Consider the following 24,107-nt stretch of genomic DNA (forward strand, 5'->3'; position numbering starts at 1 on the left):
AAAACAAAAGAGGAGTTTAAAATACAAAACGCCCACACAAAACACACAGAGCACAAAAAAGAGGAGTAAACTTCACGTTATGTTCTACAGTTTGCGTAAAGTCAATATCATGACAGTAGATTTAAGTCTAACATAATCGCTTGATGTCCACTTACATTTCTAGTTTCAGTCATAGACTTAATAAACCTGCGCTTCATTTCAGGGGAAAAACCAACAAAACACTAGCAATGATAGTTCTTTGCTATGAGCAAAAAAGAAAAAAAGTTTAGTTTTACAAAAATACTCTACATTTTGATACATGGATTACAAAATTCTAAAAAAGATAAGTTACTTTTAAAATGGATCACTAACAGCTGCAAAGATAAAAGAGTATGACCATGAAAATGTAAACAATGCATGTGAGCAATGTGATACTAATGTCTGAAGTCTCCAAGAAAAAAAAACACATGTCCTTTTTTGGGGGGGGATAACGCCAAATTGGCTAATATTAGATTTGGAAAGTTCAACAATGTCAACTCTTCATTGAAAAATAGAGTGATGTATCAAATTGGTGGAAATGTTAATGAGATAAACTGATCCATGAAGCAAAGTACCTTCGCAAAACTATCAGAAATCTTGTAAAAGCGCAAAACAAAACAACCCCCCCAGCATGCTGAATTGTTAGCCATGTGAGAGCTGCATTATGTGAACAAACAAATGCAAATGAGTAAACGTTACGATGGCGAGGACAAAATGGCGACCATTCACAATCAGGAGCTTTGGTATGCCTGGGTGGGTTGCACTCCAGTCTGATCCCTCAACAACAGCCAGCACTGTAGACTCGATTTTTCTTCCAAACTAAAAACGAATGCAAGTGCTATTGATAGTACAAACTGTACTAACATGACGACAGAAGTGTCCATTACTCCTCTACATAGCACCAAGGATGGAATCAAAAATGGCAACCTCTATGTAACAGATTTCATCTACCAGTGAGCCCCTGTTCACAACACAAAGAACAGGAGCCAGCTTCATGCGGCGCCAACCTGCACGGGCTACAAACAGAAACAGAAACTTAATATCGAAACACAACACGAACAACAGTAAAAACATTCCAACGAGAAAAACCGAGACTTAGTACAAAAGAAAAAAAACAAAACAATGAAGATCCTTCATGTAAATGTACAAACTAAATGAATCAGTATTTCAGATGTGTTGTCAGTGTCTAAAACACAAAAGGCCTAGTTACTACTCAAACACTGACAAGTGACAATGCCGTTTGTAGGAATGGCTGTTTTTGGATAGACTTGACTGGACCACTGGGACTGAATACAAAGAGGGACTCAACAGTGAGCAGACGTTCTATACAAAGTTGTCTAGACCTCAAAAATACTCTGACATGAGAGAAAATGTAAAAATGATGTATCTATTTGTACAAAGATGACTGCTTTCAGCTTTTCCCCCCTCTTCTTCTTCTTCTTTTTTTTTTTAACCCCACCCACTGGACGTTTCAGAGTACAAATTCATCTTAGATCAGTAGAGAGCTGTGGATGGATATAAGGAGTAGCAGGTTACACAAAAGAGGTTATAAAGTGCTTTAGATAAAATGTTTATAAAACCACACAACACTCCATTTTCACTAGTGGAAAGGTTTTTTTTTCTATCCACATTTAACTGATAAAGAGTTAACTTTTTCAAAAGCAACAAAAGGAGAAAAAAAACAAAACACACCCTAAATAGTTGAATGCTATTTAAAATTTCACCAAGAAAGGCCTGCACATAAGAGAACACTGGGAAGTGCCAACAAAGGCCATGTCACATGGATGAATCTCATTTATGAGTGTGCAATATTCCCTCAACTCACCAGGGTGCTTTCAGTAACACAATGTCTTTACCGGACTTTTTGTGATAAAAATTCATTTCATACTTGTGGTGCCGACACTAATATTAAACTGTGCTGCCTCTAATAACAAACCGCTTGAGTGCAGACTCCACCCATGCCAGTAAATGTTATTAAAAGAAAACATGAAACATTATCCTACAAAGAACTGTACAGTCTAATATTCTGTACTCTTGGAGCAAATTTAATGGCATTTTTGACATATGCAAATGTAAGCTGTGTATTAACAGCATGATTGTTCATATTCTCCACAGCAAAAGAAGTTTAAATCGAATTACTGTGACGTGATTTTATCCCTGTTTTTACATCAGCTAATCTCCCAAACTGACAAAATAAAAAAAATAAAAAATAAAAACACCCACTGTCTCAAAGTGAAATGAAATCTTGGGGAGTTTACACACTCAAAATGAGATTCTGCCTTTATCTGACAGTTATGTGCAATCTGATATTCCATAACTGACTGTTTTTTATTTTTAAATCTGCTTTCACAACACTCTCCCATCACGGCACCATTCCTCTGTCACCGTTCCTCTGTTGCTGACATTCTTTATCCCTTTCCTGTTTTTTCCCACAAATATTTTTATCCTCATCATCATAATCATTACCACCACCGTCATCATCTCTTAGGCTCACATTATTTTAAAAAGAAACAGGAAAAAAAAACAACAACTGGCAACAAAACACTGCATTTGTGCGGCTGGATAAAGCAGTTATTACAGGCCTCTCTGATCCTGCAAGAGGAGTAATAACAAAGGTGGGTTCATTAATTCAAGAACAATGGATAAATGGAGGCTACAGTTAATGATAAATATTTCTTAAAAACAGGTCACATGAACTCATGATTTGGGTTTTCAGTAAAAAGGGCAAGTAATTCTTAAATATTTAAATGACTTTTTTTTAAGCATTGGCACAAACCCCTACACACGGCTATTTTTAGGGTGTATAACTCTGAGCTACATACACATCACTCACCCCCTAAGTGCTGACAATGGTCCAAACAATAATCACTGCTTCTGTAGGCTTTCCAGTAGGTCCTCAATTTTATCCATGCTGGACGATGTTGATATGGATGCCTGCAGTTGATTCTGTAAGCTGCTCTGTATCTGTGTCTGTAGACTGGTCTGCATTGGTGTTGGTAGACTCGCTTCTATGTTTCCTTGTAAACTGGACTGAAGGGCTGTTTGTGTGTTTGCCTGCATTGCGTTCTCCAAGGTGGTCTGCATTTGTGCCTGAAGGGTGTTCTGCAAGCTGCCATGCATGGTAGCTGGGATTGGGGAGGCAGCCTGGGCCATGGGCTGATCCAGCAGAGTCTGCATGTGACCGGAGTTCGGGATTTGGTTCTGCGCAGGTTGGCTGGGTCCAGAAGAAGTGAGCAGCTGGGATGAGTCTAAAAGAAAAAGAAAATAATTTTATCCATCATTAAACAGTAAATGTAGCATATAACTGTAGCAATGGAGTAACACAAAAAGCATATGGATTAGAGCTGTGCCTGACTAGATGACCAATTATCACTACTGTCACTAGTGGGTATCAGACATACTAGCCGTTTAATCTAATTCTTTCAAATTTTAATTGATGCCAAATGCCGGTATATTGTGTCCTGGATGCTATGCAGCCATCTATCACCAGATGGAGCAATGTTGTTGACAAATGCCATAAATCTGTTAATCAGGCTTGATTTTTTTTGTTAAGACTATTAGGGTTAGGTCTTTTAAAGGCGAAAGAATGAGTTTGCGGATACGAGCGGTACCCTTCCTCTGAAGGGTGGATGGACTCTCCCTGAGTGATAGGGTGAGGAGTTCAGTCATTCAGGACGGGCTCAGAGTAGAGCCGCTCAACATCAAAAGGGGTCATTTGAGGTGGTTGTCTCCTGAGTAAGATGTTCCAGATGGGCATGTCCCACTTGGGATACACAGGAGAGATTAGACCTTTCGGCTGGCTGTGAACAACTCAATGTTTCTTCTGAGAAGTTGGAGGTGGTGGCTGGCAAGAGGGATGTCTGGGATTCTCTGCTTAGGCTGCTGACCCGTGACCCAACTTTAGATAAGCAGAAGCAAATGGCTAGATTATTTACTGATTTGTTCTTTTAGATTTTAACTTTTAATTAAGTGGTTGTCAAGAGTTTTCGAACAAGGTGCATCATTCGCAATGCACAGCCCAATACGCAACACTTTTCAGTTGCAATTTATTCATTTCTCGGATGTCAATTTGTCATATTTTAATAATATGTGAAAATCTTTTTTAGTACCATGTTTTCTTATTATATTTAATATTGGATTATTTTAAGTGTTTTGCCTTTTCTTCATTGTCTGGAGTAAAACGTGAAATATTCATAACGCAACATGTGAGGTACCGCACAGTTAGGAGGCATGATTTATTGTTAATAAATGTGATTAATGGTTTCAAATGCCTTTGTTTAGAGATTTTGACATTGTCCAATATTCTTAATATCAGAGTGTTTCTTAGTTTTAGACTAATCAGACTCATTTTTTTTATCCCTCTCATTTAGCCGACTAAGAGAATAGTCACCAGGAACCGGATATGGATATATACAAGTTAATAGGTCGAGCATGATAGTACCATATTCTTCAGAAAATAAGAATTTAACATGGGTAACTTTGATTTACTCTACATTAAAAGGTGTAGAGGATCAAAATTGTCTTACCATTCTGAATGCCAAAAACAAACAGACTGGCCTGTCCTTGAGAAGCCACATTGCCACCCACAGATGTCTGGAAAAGCTGCTCTGGGGGCTGCTGACCAGGGCTGGCTACCACACCCACACCACCCTGCACCACAAAGATGGTTGTGGCGGGGGCTGGAGCCTGGTTGTTGAGCTCCTGTGAGGCAATAGTACTCTGCAAGCTGGACAGATTTGTCTGTGGTATGAACAGCTCCACAGGTTGATTGTTTTGGACGGAGCTTGAACTTGGGCCCACTTGCATTGGCTGCTGTTCCTGGAACAAGCTCTGTTGTTGGTTCTCAGTGGTTGTTGAGTTGCTGCCCGAAGAGCTCTGGTCTTGGAAGGACATGGGCTCTGCTGTATCTGACTGGGTGATTCCAACGCTAATGGTCCCCATAGGGGAAGGGCCTTGGGTCTGGGTGCTAAAGAGAATAGTAGGGGCGATAGCCTGTGGGTTCAGATCTGTGGTGCAGAGAAGCAGACCTGTTTGCTGTGGTGCAGGGTTGCCCTGTGAGTGATTGGGAATACTTTGAAATAAGGAACCCTGCTGGCCCATTGGAAGCTGTGCTGGTTGTTGTTGGTTCTGCTGTGGGGACTGCTGCTGATCCATTGGGGTGCTCTGTTGCTGCATTTGAGACTGCGGTTGATTTTGAAACATTGAAACAGACTGATGTTGGCTGGCTGATGTCTCCATGGAGGAGATGAATGCCAGCTGCTGCTGTTGCTGGGGCTGATGGTTCGGCGTCAGGTATAGGGTTGATCCTGTGGACTGCTGCTCTGAGTTGAGACTGCCACTAGTCAGTACGGTCAGGGTATTCTGGATGAGGGCAGCCTGGACCTGCTGTTGGGACCCCTGGGTTTCGGCCATGGGCCTAGGCGACTGGAAGAGTTGCTGTGGGGGGGAAGTGTGTGAAGGAGGTTGTGTTGGGAAGCTAGTCTGGATAGTAAGCAGTTCTCCAGCCTGTTGAAGGAGAGAGCTGGCCTGAAGGTGTTGCTGTAAATTTTCCAAAACCTGCTGCTCTTGAAGTTGCTGCTGTTGCTGTTGTAGGTTGCTCAACGCTTGATTTTGCTGCTGCTGCTGTTGTTGCAGCTGATGTTGCTGTAAATTGGTAAGAATATGATTTTGTTGTTGCTGATCCTGAAGCTGAATATTGTTTAGAACTTGCTGTTGCTGATTTTGTTGCAATTGCTGTTGTTGAATATTCTCCATAATTTGCTGTTGCTCTTGTGGCTGTAATATAAGTTGCTGTTGCATCTGTATGTTGTTGATGACTTGCTGCTGTTGCTGCTGAAGGTTTCCAAGTATTTGTTGCTGTTGTTGAAACTGCTGTTGTATTTGTTGTTGCTGCTCCTGTTGTTGTATCTGTAGCTGTTGCTGTGCTGACAGTGAATTATCTGTACTCCCCAGTCTAAGGCTGTTCATGTTCTCCTGGACATGCTGCTGAAGGGATTCTGCAGAAGGTGTGGGGCTATACAGCACAGAATTTAGCTGCTGCTGAGCTACAGCTGCTTCTAACACCTGCTGGAGCGTGGTGTTACTTCCCCCCTGGAGTTCTCTAACTGCCCTTTCCAGCTGGGCCACCTCTTCCTGGGGAAAGAGGGAGACCTGGGACTGCTGTGGCTGTGCCTGAGAGGAAGGTGCTATCTGTGGCATGGCCACAACCACCACCCCTGCACTACTACTGGAACTCTCAGGTGACAAGCTTTCCTGGGGGTCTCTAAGGAACTGCTGGGGGACTTCTGGTGTCACAGGTGGTATTGTGGTGTCTCCTGACACAGAGAAGGAGGTTGTTGGGGCAATTTCTTGCTTTTGTATCGTGCTGAGGGACTCTAAGCTAGGGAAGACCGGGGGTGCCTGGGGAAGGTCCACATCTTCTGATGGTAAAGGCATTGTTCTCTGAAAGGACTCTCCACCTGGATGAGAACTAGAGCCAAGGTCCAGAGTCTGCTGCACTGCGATGAGTGGATCAGGGGATGACTGAGAAAGAAAAACAGTGTTACAGACCGTATTTCTCAAGTAAATATTTTAAAATCTCTTCCTCAAAAAGCAGGGGGTATCTTACTTTGAAGACCTCTGTGGATGGTGGATTGCTAGACACTTCCATAGGTGTGTCCTCTTGCCGTTTGGATGTCTGGTCAGAGATTTCTGTTTGTTCAGAGGGCATAGATTTGATCGGGGTATCAAATAAGCAGGTCTTGACCATGGATATCCCCTCCGTTTTTACTGTCAGGACATTTGAGTTATCAGCTGGAGGTAAGAGTGGAGAAAAGGACTGTTAGAATGTGAGATGGCAACGATTAGGCACTTGAAATCTACATGAGGAGCTTAGCACAAATGACAATACATGACAAGCTGCATGTTCCATGTTTTTAATGGATGATGTGGAGAACAAAACCCATCCAACACCAAGCACAAGGCAGTTTGCAACAATCATACAAACCAGGAGGGTATTATCTACTTTTACCATGACCACTTGCCATCAAAACGCTTTTTGTAATCCAACTACAAATATTACTTGTTAGACTGCGCACATGGCAAACAGCCACTTTGTGTTCCTGTTTTAAACTTAAATTGAATCAACTAAAACTACTAAGCTTCAACATCCAGCTTAAAAAGGAAGGAGTTTCCAAAGTTCAACCAGGAATTTTAAAACCAAGAAATAGATGTTTCTGATGACGGGCCTGACAGCAGCAAAGCATTCTGACACATTTTGTTAGTAAACCTTTCTATCCAGCGGATTAGATAGCGTTCTGTGTCTTAAATATGGAGGCTGTTTTTGACACCCTGCACCTTCACCATTTCCCTCTCACTCTCCCACTTTTACCTGTGATCCACCTCCTCTTTATTTTCTGTGCAGTTTCTTCTTTTCCCCTTGTCACTCAGACTCAGGCTACCAGCTTCACCGTGCCTAAAATTACTTGAACCCACGCAAAAGTCCCCTTTCATCTTCCAACATTACGCTGATATGAACTTATAGATCCACTTAAACAGGATTTTCAGTGAGTTAAACAATTCCCGTTTTTATCTCAGCTGGTGGGGGGCTTTGACAGTTCTGTGCCATTGTGAGCTTTAATTTTTTAAATGAAACACAAGAAGAAAAAACAATTAAATAACCTTGTAAAGTAAAAGCCATAAGTGTCTGTTTTATTAAATGTATTTGACATTTGCAGATTTCAAGTAAATCAATACGATATTCCAAGAGTTTTTAGTAGAGATCACTTACAATAAATCAACTGCTGAGACTTATAATTATACATTTCTTAAATGCTATATCTCCTAAAATAACAATAAAACAAATAATTCAGATTATTTAAATAAACTACCATCCTGCTACTACAATCCCTTGTTAATAATAAGATCGCTGAATGCTATGCCACCTGTTCCAGACATGCTCCAATGTCAGGACCAATTATATCTGCTACACATTTACATATTAAACCTTCATCTATTAGTGGAAACACAAAGGACTGCCAGTGATCCCTACATCTCTTTTTGCCATTAGGGTAAATGTGTCTGTGACAGCAATAATTGCGGCATTGCTTAATCAGCCATTAGATTTGTCTATATGATTGATTATAATGGTGTAGTGCTATTAAAACTTGTTATAACTATCTGAAAACAGTACTATGTTAGCTCTATTCACTCTCTTCAAAACAGAAATAGCCCATAAGTGTCACACTTAGCAATAAGTGTCAACATTTAAAAGCCATCAATGCCACGACGGCTGAAAATCGTGAACTATGTAACTTTCATGCTTGCTGTTACCCGAGTCTGGAGTGTAGGTGAAGGGTTGGGCTTCATGTGATCTACCGGCATTGGTCATCACAAAAATACCCACAGAAACAGGAGAAGTGATTGACTGGTTGTGAAACGGAGGGACTGTCACTATCAAGTGATTCTGGAAAAAAAGATCACATTTTTGTGTCAAGTGTATGCCAAAAAACAGGTTTGATACAGCAGCTTAGATTATTCAGTGAAAAACTCAAGGGGATCACCATCATCCCCACTTGCATATACCTGATGGAAAAGATCCATGTCAATCTTTGCTTCGGCTTGCCAGGAATTATCATCTGAGAATTCAAAAAGATTTGAGAGGGTTTATATGCAGAAAACCATTAACACACATGACATCGAGCTACAATGCTACTGACAAAAGAAATTGCTACAACACCTGTAATGTTCTCCTGAAAAATAACTTTGGTTCCTTTAAGGAAGTTCTTTCCGATTATAAAAACTTCCTCGCCTCCTTTCACTGAGCAGCTGTGGAGACTCTTTCTCAGGATCTCTGGCACTCCTGCTGGCTGAGCTGAAGAGTAAAAGAAGATTCAAACTATCATTAATAACATAACATAAAACTAAAACATATTATAAATATTAGCCATCAAATTGTTTCAGGAATCCTAGTTGGCTGTTACTCACTGCAGAGGATCGGCGATGAGGGAACCTGTAAAGTCAGGGTTGATCCATCAGGCTGGGGGATGCTGACTCTGAAGGCCAACCTGGCTCGTGTACTCTTCTTCTTGGATCCTGCAACACCAATGCGGGCTTCGACATCTGCATTACGGAGCTTCAAAATTCCTACACAGTCCACCCTGTAGAAACAACACAGGAAGGAGAAGGAAGGGATAACTAAATATACAAAAGCACATACCAAATACTTTTTAAATATCAACACTGCAAGTAATAACTAGTCTTTAATTATCTGTAAGAACTCCTTACGCAAGTGTCATGTCATTGCTGGGCTCCAGAGGAATCTCAATAACTATGGTGCCTTCTATGTCCACCTCTTTGCAAGCAGTGGTGTTGCGTCCTGTCACTCTGCATGCCTGGTAGAAACCGTGAGGCTTCACTCTGCCTGCATCATTTGCTACAAACACCTGCAGCACAACTAATTCACTCACACCTTCCAACTGCAGACAAAAAAATAAAAAATAAAATTAGTTTTCCAGATTCTAATAAAAACCCCAAAACAAACAAAAAAAACCAAAACCCCTCAGCCCTGAAAGATTTTCAGTTAAATATAAAAGTTTTAATCATTTGCCAATCAACTCAATCATTTATCTGTGAGCATTATTCATGGTACAAAAGAAGCATGTGATCTGTTCATAACCACTGAGCCATTCAAGAGCGATGTCAAGAATTTATTACTTTAATAATGAATACAAGGCAATCACTATTCATTCACTATCCCTACTCTGATTTACCATCAAGAGGTAAAGGTACTTGTTTGGTTGTTTGCAGTGTGAGTACTGGATTTACTGTTGATTTAATAAAAAAAAATTTTTTTAAAAAGAAATGAAATCAAAGAGACAAGTAGGTTATCCATGTTAAATGCCAGCTATTGAAATAGGAGAAAGGAAACAAGCACGTGGGCAGTGCTAGTACAATCTTTCTCGTGCAGTACTCCTCACTCAGTGTATTGGTTATATTCGATCTTATTCGGCAGCTTCTTCCTTTGGTGGTAATATTTCGTTTGTTAAGAAGCTGCTGGAAGCTTTTGTACTCCAACCTTGACAGTGGGGAATCCTTGTTGTGTACGATCTTTGACAGAACCTCTGCTGCCCTCAGTCAGATAGCGAGCTCTGTGCTGGGTCTCTGGCTGCACTAGGATCTTTAGCTCCTTCCCATCACTCCTCTGAGGGAACTGAGCAGACAGTGACCCACCTTTCACTGCAGTTCCTGACTCGAGAGAGCTGCAGAGGACAAAAAATGATGATGACATTAGTGTGACATCCAAGAATCCAATTACCCCAAGCAAAACTTTAATCGACCTTAATGTATTCCTACAAAGGGGAGAGGCACTCTGACCTAAAGAGACAGAATGTACTCTAGTAAGTGTCACCATACCTGGATATGGAACTGGTCTTATCTGTGCCCAGCTGGGATAGCACATAGTGAGGGGCTTTGGCGCTGTCAGCATCAAACACATCCATGCTGTCTTCTGGAGGAGCAGGCTTGGGACCGGGCCGCTGGCGAGGAGTGCGTTTTCTAGACTTGCGTGGCACCTCCGTGTTGTCATTGTAGGAGATTGAGCTGATCAAACTGAAGTTCGAGACAGACTCATCGGCCCACATGCTGCTGCTTTGCTCTGAGTCGGGACCTGGTGCACCAGATATGGTAGGTTCCTCTTGGCAAGACATCTGGCTGTCATCAAACAGATCCTCGGGTGGTGGGGATATGCTCAACACAGTCCTTCGCTTTGATGGAGTGTTCTGGGGCTGCTGGACTCCTAGCCCCGGCAACCCTCCCGGCCCTACATCCCCTACTGTAGCGTTTGCTCCACTGCTGCCTCTGTTGGGGGCACCCTCCGCACCTTGCATCTCTGAAACACCAGCGCCATCTCCTCCGCTGGAGTGGAGATGCTGGGCAACCTTGAGATGGTCTGACGATGAGGTAGAGGGGCCAGAGGATGTAACGCCTATGGCGAGGGAGGAAGAGGCAGAAGGGCTGGAGGTGGAAGAGGTGGCATCTGTAGTAGTGCATATAGATATAAAAGTTAGGACAGATGTTCACCACAGAGCAGGCTAGCAGTCCCATTCAAGCAGCTGAATTTGTGCATGATTTGTATAGATTTCCCCTCTTCCCAACTCTAATTTCAACAAACTGTTGTGGGTTACGTGCTCTCACTGTGCATGCGAGAGCTGTCAAGCACTGACCAAATGTTCTGAAGTTAAAGTTGAGAAGGGTACTATAGGTCCCACAATGTTTTGATTTCCTACAAAACCTCTGATTAAAAATCAATGTGACAAAACTGACATGCCTTGTTTACAAAAACAAAAGCAAGCTACAAATTGTTACATACACATTGCCAGAAAGAAAAATAACAAAATCTGGTCAAACTTTCTTGTACAGCCAAATTTGCAAGCTGATAATGTGGCGCCAAATTAAATTTGCCAGGTTTACAGTAGAGTTTGTGCAATGTGCATTCAATAGTAAACAGTAGTTTGCGCATGCCAATTGGAATATTTGGTTGGGACTGAGCGTAGCCATGGAGACAGAATAAACAAGCCTCTGACCTATGGAGCAGTGAACTGCAGACCATTTTATATGCAGACACTCCCTGCCTCAGAGGGCACTTCCTGCAATAAAAATGAGACAGCCAATGAGCAACAAGAGAGCTGATCATTCAAGACTTAACTTCTGTCAATGAGTAAACTGGATGAGTTAATATACTGAAGGAAGGAGTATCTTTTGAAGTTTATCATTTATAGACACTCGGAAGCACGTTTGTTTGGTTAATGATGATCTAAAAGACATCACATGAGTCATGCTTTTGATCAGCACTGCTTAGGGCCAGCTGGGTCAGACATGATAGTAAAAAGGCAGCGTTAAAAAAAAAAAGAAAAAGCGCGCTCTCTCCAACATGATTGTTCACCGGTTAGTTTGCTTTTTAGATGAAAACCATGACTAGAATCCTTCACAGTTTTAACTGATGTCAAGAACATCAAAATGCACCATGATCCAAGATCAGGCCATTTTCTTTGCTTTTGATAAGTGATATTGAAAAATACAGTCCAACGTTTGCTGGGGCAACTTCACTGTTTCATGAGTAGACAAAACCATTGTAATTAGTGAAAATGTTAGCAACTCTGTAACATGAGAGTCAAACACTTGTGCACGGTTCACGGTGCAACAGATGCATCTCTTTTACTTTTGTTAAAGGCATTTAAAACTCAAACTATAGAGAGGGCAATACTCAAATAAAGCGAAAGAAATTGAAAACGTGAAATGCAATATGCCAACTCTAAAACACTATATAACGTCATAACATGAGGGATGTTGTAGGAGATGATTTGGATCTGTAAAGCTGAGACAATCTGATGGGGTTTTTTTTATTTACATTAAGAGCCAAGGGAAAAATAAAATTTAGTACAAGCGTCAAAAAGTTATAAAAAAAAAAAAGAAACCCAAATCATAGGTGAAACAATAAATAAGAGGCCATGTCAGCATGCAAACGCTGCATTCTGAATTTAAAATTTTGATGTAGCTGTACATGTAGCTGGTGTTTGTTGTCAAAGATGCAAAGGCGAAAACAGGGGAATTCAAATTGGTATTTATCTGCTCAGCTATAATACATACAATAAATGATCAGAACTGTCATTGAATAACATGAACGGCAGAACACTTTTTCCTGGTCACACTCAAAAGATGCATAAAATTACCGTCCCTGGCCTGTGGGCCACGCTTTCAGGAACCTGGCCACAAAGAGTGTTAAATGACCAGTTAAGACATTAGTCTAAAACACTACATAAATTTTTTTTTTTTTTTAGAGATTTAGATTTATACTGTGAACTGGTTAGGTGAGGTGGTGGAGGTGTGTTTGCAGAGTGGGTGAATATAAAAGGTAAAACGCTGTCATGGTGCTTGATATGTTTTGAAATGTTTTTATTAACACTCTAAAAAAATCAAAACATTGAGTGGTTAAAGTGTTGCCACTGTAGAGTTGGTTCAGAGCAGCTTCTACTCCATTGTTTAAAATACTCTCAACACTGCCTCCAGCCTCTGTACCAAAGTACACAACACTACTGAGCACACAGCTGTGTGGAGTTAAATGATATCTTCACATCAGGTGCTAAGGGTGTTGAAATTTTTCACTAGGCCCGCAAACAGCGAGTGTCAAGTCAGGCTTCATAAGCAACGTCACTTTCCATGCTGCTGCTAGTTAACAGGATCGCCCACCACTAACAGTAAAAGATGCTGACAGACAACAACACAACAGACATCAATACGGTATAATATTGGAAAATTTTAAAGTTACAACATATATTTGAATAAATCCTGTGTTTAGCTGCACAGAAGGGCTTTAGAACTGACCCCCGACTGACTTGTTGGTGCTGTACCCTTGTATAACATGGGGCCCAGCTAACACGTAATAACCATGTATCGTCATGTCAGCAGTTTTGAAATACTTAATACATACTAGCCTATATAAATCCCATTTAGTCACAAATCTTGCCTCGGAAACTGATGAAAGGGTGAAGTTGCCCCCAGTCACTCACACAAGGCCACATTTCTTTACCCCTGCTGACTTGGGTAATAGTTTGTAACAGAGAAACTGATCCCAGATCATGGTTTTCATGGACTGAACAGGTAGCTCACCTGACGCCAAGGCTGCAGAGGGGGGAGGTCCCGCCTCTCCCCCACTATTCTGGCTCATGGTGGGTGGGTCTGTCTGGGTGGACGATGGCTGGAGCTGGAGTTCTTTGGGGAGGAGGTCATATACCGACTCTGCCATAAAGGATGAGCAGGAGAATACAAATTAGTTTCTGAAAAATAAATGAGATTATTGGTAATTAGAGGACAATGCAACTAAAAAAAAGATCCATACCCGCTCTTCTTAGATGAAAATATTCTGTTTTTAAATACCCATTTTCAGCAGGTTTCCTTTTAACCTGTTAGGAACGGTGGACCATGATGAAAATAGCAACCTTCAAGTCACAACTGCTTCCAACTTTTTAAAAATAGAACAAAAAAACTATCTGCCTTTATTGCCAGTTAACTCAAATAGGTGTCGTCACAATTTAACCCTGGAAACATGAAGCACACAATGTTCTAACTTATTCTACTGAAAACAAGGCCTCAAGGGTTGCATAAGACAGCCATCTTAGCCTCAAACTGAAGCTAATGCAGAACTGCTCGCAAGCACAGTCCAAGTCATAATACAACTGCTGGAGCTTAGTTCTAGAAATCGTCACAATTCTTCGCAAAATAGAACCTTGCCAACAGTCAATTTCACTTCCACTAATGCAAGCTTCATGGCAAAAACAAAACTCCTACAGTATCTCACCAAAACTGGTTGTTTCCTTATTTGCTTTCCGAAGACAAGTGGAAGCAATACTGCAATCCTCTAAAAATTCTGCAGTCAACACTAGCACAACACAGGGTATCTTATGATGAACTAAATTAGCCTCCCGTGGGGTTTGGTGTAATAAAACCCACAGAGTCATGAAGATATTTAATGGCAACATGATTCCTTGTAGACATAACGACCACTGCAGCCACACTGGAATAAATCAGATCTGATGCTAGATAAACACATGATTAGGTAGTGCGGTTGCTAAGAAACAGGCACCTATCAACACCTTGATATGGATATTTCAGCTTTGCATCGACAGCACCAAGGATGCGTAGTAGTCATCTAACACTTGCCTATGATTTTGTTCCCAACAGAGCGATGACGCTGACAAGACACATGATCTTGCACTTCTGTGATGTCAGTGATGGTGCTGAGCTGGTGGCAATGCATCACCAAAGTTCACACAACGAACAAATAAAATCTGCTATTGTTTGCATCAAATCCCCTTACAGCACTGCTGAATGAATAGCACAATCTAAATGTCAAAAGGCCAGAGAAAGTTTCATTTCTTTTTCTTAACAAATATAGAAAGAGCTGTGATATTTCACAGATCTCGGTGAGATCAGTTTCCTGTGCAGCTAGAAAAATAAAACGTGGATTTCAGTGAACCTGTTCACAGCGAGCTTCAGAGACTATAGAGAACTGCCAGCAACCGTCTGATTGTGTGCACGAATATCACAACAGCCCTCAATCTTTGCCTGTGGTGTGTGGCATGAAGAAAGTGAGTCTTTGTTGCTGATTGCATTACAGATTGACTGACAACGAGACATGACCTCAGCTTTAACTAGTATCCCTATGAACAATAGAAGCATGCATAGTGGGTACACTGAACATGTGCTGTCACCTGCTTTGAACCCATGTATTAGGGCTGTTCGATATACCGATATATATCGGATGACGATATAAAAACATCTATCGTTTCATTTTACGCTATTGCTTGTTTCGTGGTGTTGCAAAATAAACTGTTTACGGCAATATTTTTTCATCGTTTTGATGGTCACTGTAGTGGCTATATTAATTTCTTAAAGTTCTGTCTTTCTCTTATATTTAATATAACCACACTACAGACAGACAAGCGTTTGTTTTTATGCGTTGTCGTTAGCAACAACGACGGTAAAACCACAGCGTGTCGGCTTGTTCCACATAAACCTTTCACAATAAAGCTCAAGATCCTGTTGAGACTTTTCAAAATAAACTCAATCACGTGAAAGATGCATATTGTTTACGGATGAGAAGCAAAAAAAGAGCCGTCAGGTGCTAAAAAAACAAAAAAAACAAAACAAAAACCGTTAGAACTCAAACGTTAGAACAGGCTTTTCCCCGCAGCATGCGGTGTAATAAATACTCAAAGAAAACGGCGGCCGTTACAACTTATGTCTAAAAATGTATAGTTTCCTGTATCAGTTAAAACACTCCACTCCAGGTACGCAATCCCCTTGCTGAAAACACTTCACGCAAGTCGAGCTGCCCGAGATTCACAGAATTTATAGAAAATGTTACATTTTTGTGATTTATATCGTTATCGGACGATAGATATCTTAATATCGGGATATGAGATTTTGGTCATATCGCACAGCCCTACCATGTATATGCTTCAGTATTCAATCACATGCAAACAAATGTTCTCTTCATAGACTCCCAACACATGTGCAGGAGTAGCATGGCACTTCTGCTAAAAAAAGAGCAGCACATAATAAAAAAAACAAAGGACAGAAATTGCTGTTCACTAAGCTGGGTACCCTCTTGCCAAGGTTGGCAAAAGGCTTACATGTACTGGACAGATCAAAAGGAGTCCACACTGTGTTAAAGAATGTCACTGTTGGCCTGAAAGGGGTATAAATCACCCGTTCTCTCTGGGTGCTTGCTGGTCACACAGCAACACAAAACAACCACAGAAAGTCAAACTGTAAAAGGGTTCATTGTTCATAGGATTTTTTCTTTAAAAAAAAAAAAAAAAAAAAACAGCACACATGCACTACAAATGGTTGTTTATTAGAAATAAACTTTACAGAATCTTATAATCTTCTTGACTACAACTCAGAGCTCTACTAAATTACCCCTCTAAAAGTTCACCACAGTGCAGTTTAAGCCTAAAGGATTTGCTCGTGGTGGGAAACCTACCCAAGAAATGTTTTCAAATCAGAGGCATTTTAAGGAGTCTTTTATGAATCATAAAAGCCAAAAATAATGATTAGCATGTTTACCTGCAGCACAAATTTGTTTAAATGTGCACAAATATTAGGTTGAGACACACACAAGATTCAATTACCTTGTGACACAGGCCAATAACCACACATTGTTATTGAGTCAATCACTTCAGGTTCATAAATGCACAGATTGGATTGCTGTCAGCGATTTAATTTTTACTTTTGAAGCACACTTTCCAGTTTAGGATGTGCAGTATATGCAAAAGAGTGTGTCTATATTCAAACCGTGCTGTGACTTGTGCTCGTGGAGACTTGAAATAAAAATGATTAATTGGAGCCCTATTGTTATTTTCTCCCATTTATTCTCTATTTTCTTTGAATTTAAAATTCCATCTAAAGCAAAAAAAAAAAAAAAAGCTCATAATAATCCATCAACTAAACAGCAGCATTTCCAAATGCTTTGTTGAGAGTCCAACAGCCATAATGTTAAGTAGGGCTTTTATTTTCATGTACAATTTTGGCTTCTGGCGATTATTAAATTAAAATGAATGTGGTAAAACAAATATTCTTCTGGAATCAATTTCATTTGAATGTTCCTGTTTAAATTTAAATCCAGCAGAAGTTGTGCGTCCACACCCCTGCATAAACCTGCACCTCACCTATTTAATCTATCCAAAAGTATAACTTTCAAAACCAAACAAGCTTTCTGTAGGTGAAAATGTCACTTTCCCCAAGAGTGCAGCTCTGTGGCTACCTGGGCTTCTTTTTTAAGCTTCCCATTTGTATATAAACCTCCAGTGGCGGAACCACTCTGTATACCTTTACAAAGATAACAACATCAAACGAGTAGCGCCGATTAAAGCTAGGTGATAGATTCACTTTTTCAGGAAAACCAGAAAATGTTATTTTTACTTTTTTAAACAGACTCTGTGGGCTTAGAAGCCGTTTTGCAGCATATACAAAAAATCCTGAAGTTTGAAAACAAATGTTATCTCAATTTTAAATGTGTGTGAGAAACAGTATACTAAGTGCTTCAATTAGTGGAAACACCATACTAAGAAACTGCTGCAGTGTCAACAGCTGCTGTTTGGATTTTGTTGCACACCTTCTTCCGCACGTACAGCAAAGTCCTTGAAGCCAGTCTCGTCAGTCATCACTGTCCTGAAATGCCTCCAGGAAAATTATCTTTAATTTTATTCGTCACCTGTGCTTAACCCTAGAACACTAACGTCGGATGATTTTCACCCACGTGCTTGTAGTCAAATGCCATCTTTTGTTTATTTCTCCCACAGTTGTCAGCGATGCAAAGAGATTGTGCCTTCTCTGGACAAGGCTCACACGACAAGGAAGAGGTGGGCAGAAGAAAAAGTTATGTCTATTATTTAATTTTTAAACAATATTTTCGTTTACGATTCTCAGTTTATTTATTTTTTACTCATTTTGAAGCGTTTATATAGGGTCCCCCAATGATACTGTTTTCATTTCATGAGACGTTGTTTAAGGGGAAATGTAACAAGAGTACTTCAATTTGCCACATATTAGGTTACTTATTCAGATGGGAAGTATGTTTTATCAGCCATATGATATCAGGTAAAAAATACCTGACATTAGTGACAGTGTTATAAAACTGCACATAAGTGTTCTAAGAACTGCCCTCTGTCAAAACAGATAAAAACCTCTTTAAAGGTTTTCTGACCAATCCTTAAAATAGGTTTTAAAATGTAGGTTAACTCTCCAGTTCACAAAATACACTTCCTGCACTACATTTTGGTCTTATTTTGCTTTACAGTAGCAAGTTTGACAAGTCTGTTTGGACAAATCTATAAGCTTGTCCAAACAGTAGCCTACAGCACACTAACCTACCAGGAGGTGGACTGACTTTAACCTAGACTTAGAACAATTAACTTATTAGACAAGCACATGTTTGGTTTGTTTTTTCCATGTTAAAAAAAAAAGGGGGGGGGGGGGATGCATCACAACCTACAGTGTTGCTTTAATTATGGTTTTGAACACATAACAATATGGTCAAGCCAGAGTAGTGACATAAAAGCTACTTGCCACATTTAAACCACAAAGAATGCCATTTTGGCTTTTAAAGCTAACGGTTTATCTTAAATTTTAAATTACTGCAAGAAATGGCCCAATACAATTTTTATTTGCTTTCAGCCTGCTAGTGCAAATCAGATGGATAAACAAGGTTTAACAAAATTACTTAAATGACATTTCTACAGTGTAAATTGATTGTACTGTACTCCTAATCATAATTTTATGGATTCTGCTTGTGGCTGTAGCTATAGAGGTGAGCATGCATGGGGATGTGGATGCTAGCAGAGGGAAACCACAAGGCCACATTAATTATTAAACAATACCATACAAAAGATGGTCCTCTGCTAATATATGTAGGCAACTTTGTGACAACTACATATCTGAGCAACAATCAGCTGCTTCTAAAAGTAGTCTCTGGTCTCTACAGTGTACAAACTGAGTCTACATGTAATACATGCCATACGCATTTCGACTTTTAAAAACAGAAGCTCTGTGGCCTTTAACTTGTGCCCTGTCCCCACTGAACCAACCATTTGTCCACTTAGAGAAACTGTATAACTTTTTGGAAGTGAGGCTGAATTTCACTGGTCCTTGAGGATAAAACAAAACAAAAAAACAAAAATGGAAACCTGTGTCATGTGGGGAGATTTCAACACTCTACACCAAGCAACAGCTAGCACTGTCTGATGTCCAAAAACAACTCTAAGGACATTGTATTAAAAGAAAACATATGGAGATGATTGACTTTTCTACTCCTGCACAAGACAATCTGCATTTATGAACAAGCCGCCAAAGGTGCACCGAAAAGGCAAACACAAACTTGATTGTGATTTAAAGTTATGAGGCAGCATGCTTTAAAAGAATATTTCAAAGAGGAAATGTCTCAGGTAATTATGAATACACAGATATGTGCACATGCACGTCACGCACATAACAGAATGAAAAATTAACTCCAGTTTCATTAATAGTTCACCATTTATTGCAAGCTCAGCAGTCCTTGGGGCCACAGATACCACCTGGTGTGTGTAGGCGTTATTATTTATCAATTTCTGCATGTAAGAAACACAAAGGCAAAATTCCCCCCCCCCCCAAAAAAAAAGAAAAGGAAATCAATAATGGCAACATTAAATGAAGGAGTCTTAAGGCAAATGACTGTTCTTTCAATCGATTCAAATGCAATTTGTTTCAAAAGCCGACTATGCAGTGGTGTACATCAGAAAATTGGCACAATGTACGCTAATTTAAATGATGATAAAGCACTTTGGATGTAGTTTCCAGTATGTAGCCCTTTGCTTACTTTGTCTAAGTAGGTACGGCCTGTTGAAAAAAAAACAAAAATACGCTGTCCACCCCTGAGACTTTTTTTCTTGGAAGCCATCATTTAGCTAATGTATCCTAATGTAAACCACTTTTACACAGATGAAAGAAGCAGATGAAACTTGTTACTAAAGTTATTACTTGTAACTTTAGTAACAAGTTAACTGACATCCATCTTACTTAGTCACCAGGATACATCATATATTGTGGCACGTGAATAACACTGAATTGGATTCTGTGCCTTCATTCAACATAGCCAGAGTAAGTAGCAAGAGCTGCACCTTCACACTGTTGTCCCATTGCTATAGGTTGTTGCAAGCTTTTTTGTTGTCCAACACTTAACGGCATCGTTACTTTCGAATAATCATGGTTTCATTGAGTGTCTTGTAATAAATTAAATATTTCAAAAGGTTTCACTGGAAAGTACTGCTGTCTTTAGACTGTAGTGAAGTCAGCCCATGCTTTACCTTTAAAGGACGGCCAAAAATTACCCACAAGACTGCAGTCAATAAAGTGGAAGGCAGGGCTATTAACATTAAAGCAAGGGAGAGTTTACTATTGGCCTACATTTATACCTGAGAGATATAACAATGGGAGAAGGGCCTGCTTTCTTTAAAAAGAAACAAGTGAATGTCTGTACTGAGTGTAAACATATTACACAAAGCAAAGGCAGCCAGGGACAAGTGGTTAATGTATCCTGTATGTAACCTGTGGGAGAAATGTGTTGTGGAAGTAAATCTCCCTTGTGTATATGCTACAAACAAAACATGCTTCTTTTTTTTTTTTTAATCCCAGTAATGAGAGTAACGTAAAATCTGTGTCCTGACATAAGGTAACAATGAGGAGAAAACCAATATCCCACCCACACCAATCACAACCACTTACTAGAATATCTATTGCTTTTACCATTGGTTAGTAACGATTGTAGTAGAATTACACATTCTCCAATACCCAATTCAATAAGTGTTTTCACTTAAACATTGTGCTACTTTCCTGTGAATTAAAAAATCTTTGCAGTGAATTGTTGTTCACCTAGCCTAACTGGATTTCCTAAAAGCAAAATACTCAATTCACTGTACATGCATGATGGGTATGAACAAAACTTTTGTTAAGTATGTTGACAATTTTTCTGGACCTCTCTTTATGTCCTGTGATTACTGGACACTTATCTTTGGCCAAACAGACATGATCGAGTATGTAAGTAAGTAATTTTTAGGAAGGTACAGGTGCATTTTTATGAGCGTCTGAGTTGGTGTTGGATGATCTTGTTAGCAACCACTGCACCGTTTTTCTCATCCTTCGTGCATTCATTATACGCCAGTCTGTGGTGTGTTTTCATGCGGCTCAATCACCAGGTTGTAATGCTTTGCAATGCAGACACAACTCTACAGCACTCTTTGCATATAATTTCTTCTAGGATTACGTCATTTCGACTAAATTCGAGTCATTTCCAAACAACGACTCATGCTCCACTTCGGGGGACAAGCTCTACACATTTCGCTGTGCTAGACATTTAATTTCAGTCATTGGCTGTCTTCTAATGCACTGTTAGTCATCCAGGTAGTCCATAAAAGTTCAGTGGCTTTAATGCACTGCACTGTGTGGGAAAGCAAACATTTTTAATATTCCTTGAACACGTTTATTTAACTGTAGGGGGTCAAAGCATGTTCATGATTAATCAATTAACTGGGCAGCCCTAATCTCTATATCTGTTGGGTAGGTATTTGGTTTTCAATTTTGGGATTTCAGCACTTGGATTTGGAAATAGCATCCCAGTTTGTCTGTCTGTTCATCACGTTTCAATTCACCTTGCTGTTGCTAACTCATTTTTTGCGAGGTTGAAGCCACTTTTCATTTCCCTCTAGCAGATTGTTTTTCAAATCAGCCAAAAGGGGGGAAAATAAACAAAAAACAAAACACCGTTACAGTTTTGCTCGAGGGCTTGCTCTCCTCACACAGGAACAACAGTCTCTCTGCTGTGAGAAAGAGGAAGAGACTTTGTTTCTCTCCCAGTAAGCATAATTTTTATGTAAATATAGCCAAAAATCACTATCTTGATCATTAGTTATATGTTTATGATGTATTGTCGCAGTAATAAAATCAGGCACAAGTTCTTGAGCTGTCCAGGTTCCAGTAGGACCCTGCTTGCTTCTCAGTAAACCCTGCGTTACTATTTCTATTTGTAACTTCTGAGATTTCACATTTTCCTCAAAACAAACAAACAAAAAAACAGAACCCACTAAATAATGCAATATATTCTGGCAGCTTGGTCAGTTGTCTCTACTCACCCACATCGTCTGACATACATGAGCTCTCCCAATAGATCGTTGATGAGCATGTCTGTTACCTTGACCCCAACGTGAGAGCGCACACCCAATTACAGAGATATAAATAAACAGTCATCATGTGATACGGTATGACCATATGGCAGTCTCAACTGAGAATTTCAGGGTCACAGAGCAAAGCTTTCTGCTGGCTCATGAGCACCCTATACATAGCAGCCAGACAGATGTGGGACCAGCAGGCAAGTTAAGGCCCAGTCGGGTACAAATAATATTTGAAAAAAATAAAAAAGGAAAGAATAATATTTGTTAATGTGATTAAAATGTAAGGGGAAAAACCCAAAGGGGTGAAATAGCACCATTGTTTTTAGAAAAAGTAATATGCATAAATTCTTGTGTCTCAGGTTACATTTGCACTTTAGGATCAATAGTTTATATACAAGCCTCCCTCATAAACAAGCAAATGCATGGTAGCTGCCTGAGTAGAGTAAGCATATTCAGTGACAGTTGCTTTGCACATGAGGCGATGTTTAAAAAGTGAAAAGACAGACTTACAGGCAAAGTGCTGCTCTAACCAAGCTAAATGCAACATTAGTTAACGGTTCTGCACTCCAGAGATGCAGCAACACCCACCTAATAATAACATAACAGTTGGCTGACAAGTGTGCAGCGATATTAGAGGCAAAATATATTTTGGCACTAGAGGGCCCCTTATCCTGATAGGCAGAATAGCACTCTCTAGGCTTTGAAGGGCCAATAACTGCATTCTTTCAGTGAAACCAGAGAATGTGAGGAGGATACCCTGGCTCGATTCCACCAAACAAACCAAAACAACAGAGGGACTGTCACTCGCTAAAACCAAACAAGGAGAAAACACAGGACAGCCATGCACTACTTTTCCATCCATGCGATATGCGCACACACAAATACACACCTCTGCAGAACCCGAGCACTACTTAAGTACCTTAAACCACGGAACAATGTGGTGGGTAGGCAGCGACCTCACAAAGCTGTGTTAGCTCATATAGGCAACTAAAATGATGCTAGTCATCAATCTGCATGACAAGTGTAACCAAAAAACACACATAATTGTTGTTATATTTACTTTACTATTCTAACATACCATGCTTTTCCACGCATGTGACATGGACAACTAACCAGCAAGGGTAGTCGAGCTGACTAACTATGCTAGCTAGTCTTGCTACTAGCAGAAAAGAGGCTAACCATTGCTAGCTAGCAGCTTAACATGAGCTATCAAGACAATCATATTAGTTCCCATTAGACAAGGACAAAACGGATTAGCGACCTCACAGTAACCTTCCTTTAGATAAATCTTACCTTTAGAGTATAGAGATTTGGGGGAATTGAGGTCGATATCCGAGCTAAGGAGGGATATAAAATCAGAGGGCATCGCAGCGCTTCATCGAGGGGAGGAGAAGCGGACACTCTTTAGTAGAAACGAAGTCGGCTGCTCCTGGCGGATAAATATTACGTTTTACAAGCGGAATGTTTTAATATACATAGTATAAAATCGCAACAATCTTAAGGCGGCAAAAAGAAAACTTTCAAAACCAAGAAAAAAAACCCAAAAACGTTATCTAGCACGTCTCACGTTTGTGTGTCTTTGCTGAGAGGAGACACGTTTCGTGCTACGTTGAGACGAACACACACACCGACACACAAACACTCGACTACAGCGGGTCGACCCACCTCCTCCTAGCCCGCCTCTCTTTGCTTAGAGCATGCGCAGTGGCCCGAGTGAGAATAGAGGATTTCCAGCCATCAGAAGAAAAGGAGTATTGGATCGTTCTTATTTTAGGATAAATGACATCAGGTTGAACCAGCTCGTGTGACCTAGATAGATTTATCCTGATTTCACTTACACCGTAAAAGTAA

At 40.2% G+C, this 24,107-nt stretch overlaps 1 protein-coding gene across 2 annotated transcripts; it reads right to left on the reverse strand.

Annotated features, from left to right (window-relative positions):
- Window positions 1–1,455: 1,455 nt before the first annotated feature.
- nfat5a (nuclear factor of activated T cells 5a) lies at window positions 1,456–23,906 on the reverse strand. 2 transcript variants are annotated; one of them, XM_004553351.5, is made up of 13 exons: window positions 23,824–23,901; window positions 23,550–23,685; window positions 13,663–13,791; window positions 10,411–11,032; window positions 10,073–10,256; window positions 9,283–9,473; window positions 8,983–9,155; window positions 8,735–8,869; window positions 8,581–8,633; window positions 8,329–8,461; window positions 6,626–6,810; window positions 4,545–6,540; window positions 1,456–3,266 (listed from the first exon to the last, which is right to left on the reverse strand). In XM_004553351.5, exons 2-13 carry the CDS (start codon window positions 23,620–23,622, stop codon window positions 2,884–2,886), a joined length of 4,257 nt encoding a protein of 1,418 aa, XP_004553408.1. In that variant the 5' UTR covers window positions 23,623–23,685; window positions 23,824–23,901; the 3' UTR covers window positions 1,456–2,883. The 2 variants fall into 2 exon arrangements, with proteins under 2 accessions (XP_004553408.1, XP_004553407.1); XM_004553350.4 differs by having other exon boundaries at window positions 23,550–23,906.
- Window positions 23,907–24,107: the final 201 nt, after the last annotated feature.

Source organism: Maylandia zebra, linkage group LG7 (genome assembly GCF_041146795.1).
Source record: "Maylandia zebra isolate NMK-2024a linkage group LG7, Mzebra_GT3a, whole genome shotgun sequence".
Taxonomy (NCBI): domain Eukaryota; kingdom Metazoa; phylum Chordata; class Actinopteri; order Cichliformes; family Cichlidae; genus Maylandia; species Maylandia zebra.

What these genes read in the sequence shown, in the direction of transcription:
- nfat5a (XM_004553350.4), bottom strand. Translation starts at nt 23,622, where the DNA reads ATGCCCTCTGATTTTATATCCCTCCTTAGCTCGGATATCGACCTCAAT. An exon ending in TTTTCAGGAGAACATTACAG is followed by an intron (nt 8,634 to 8,734) that starts GTGTTGTAGCAA and finishes TTGAATTCTCAG; the next exon opens with ATGATAATTCCTGGCAAGCC. An exon ending in TGTTTTTGGCATTCAGAATG is followed by an intron (nt 3,267 to 4,544) that starts GTAAGACAATTT and finishes TTTTTCTTTTAG; the next exon opens with ACTCATCCCAGCTGCTCACT.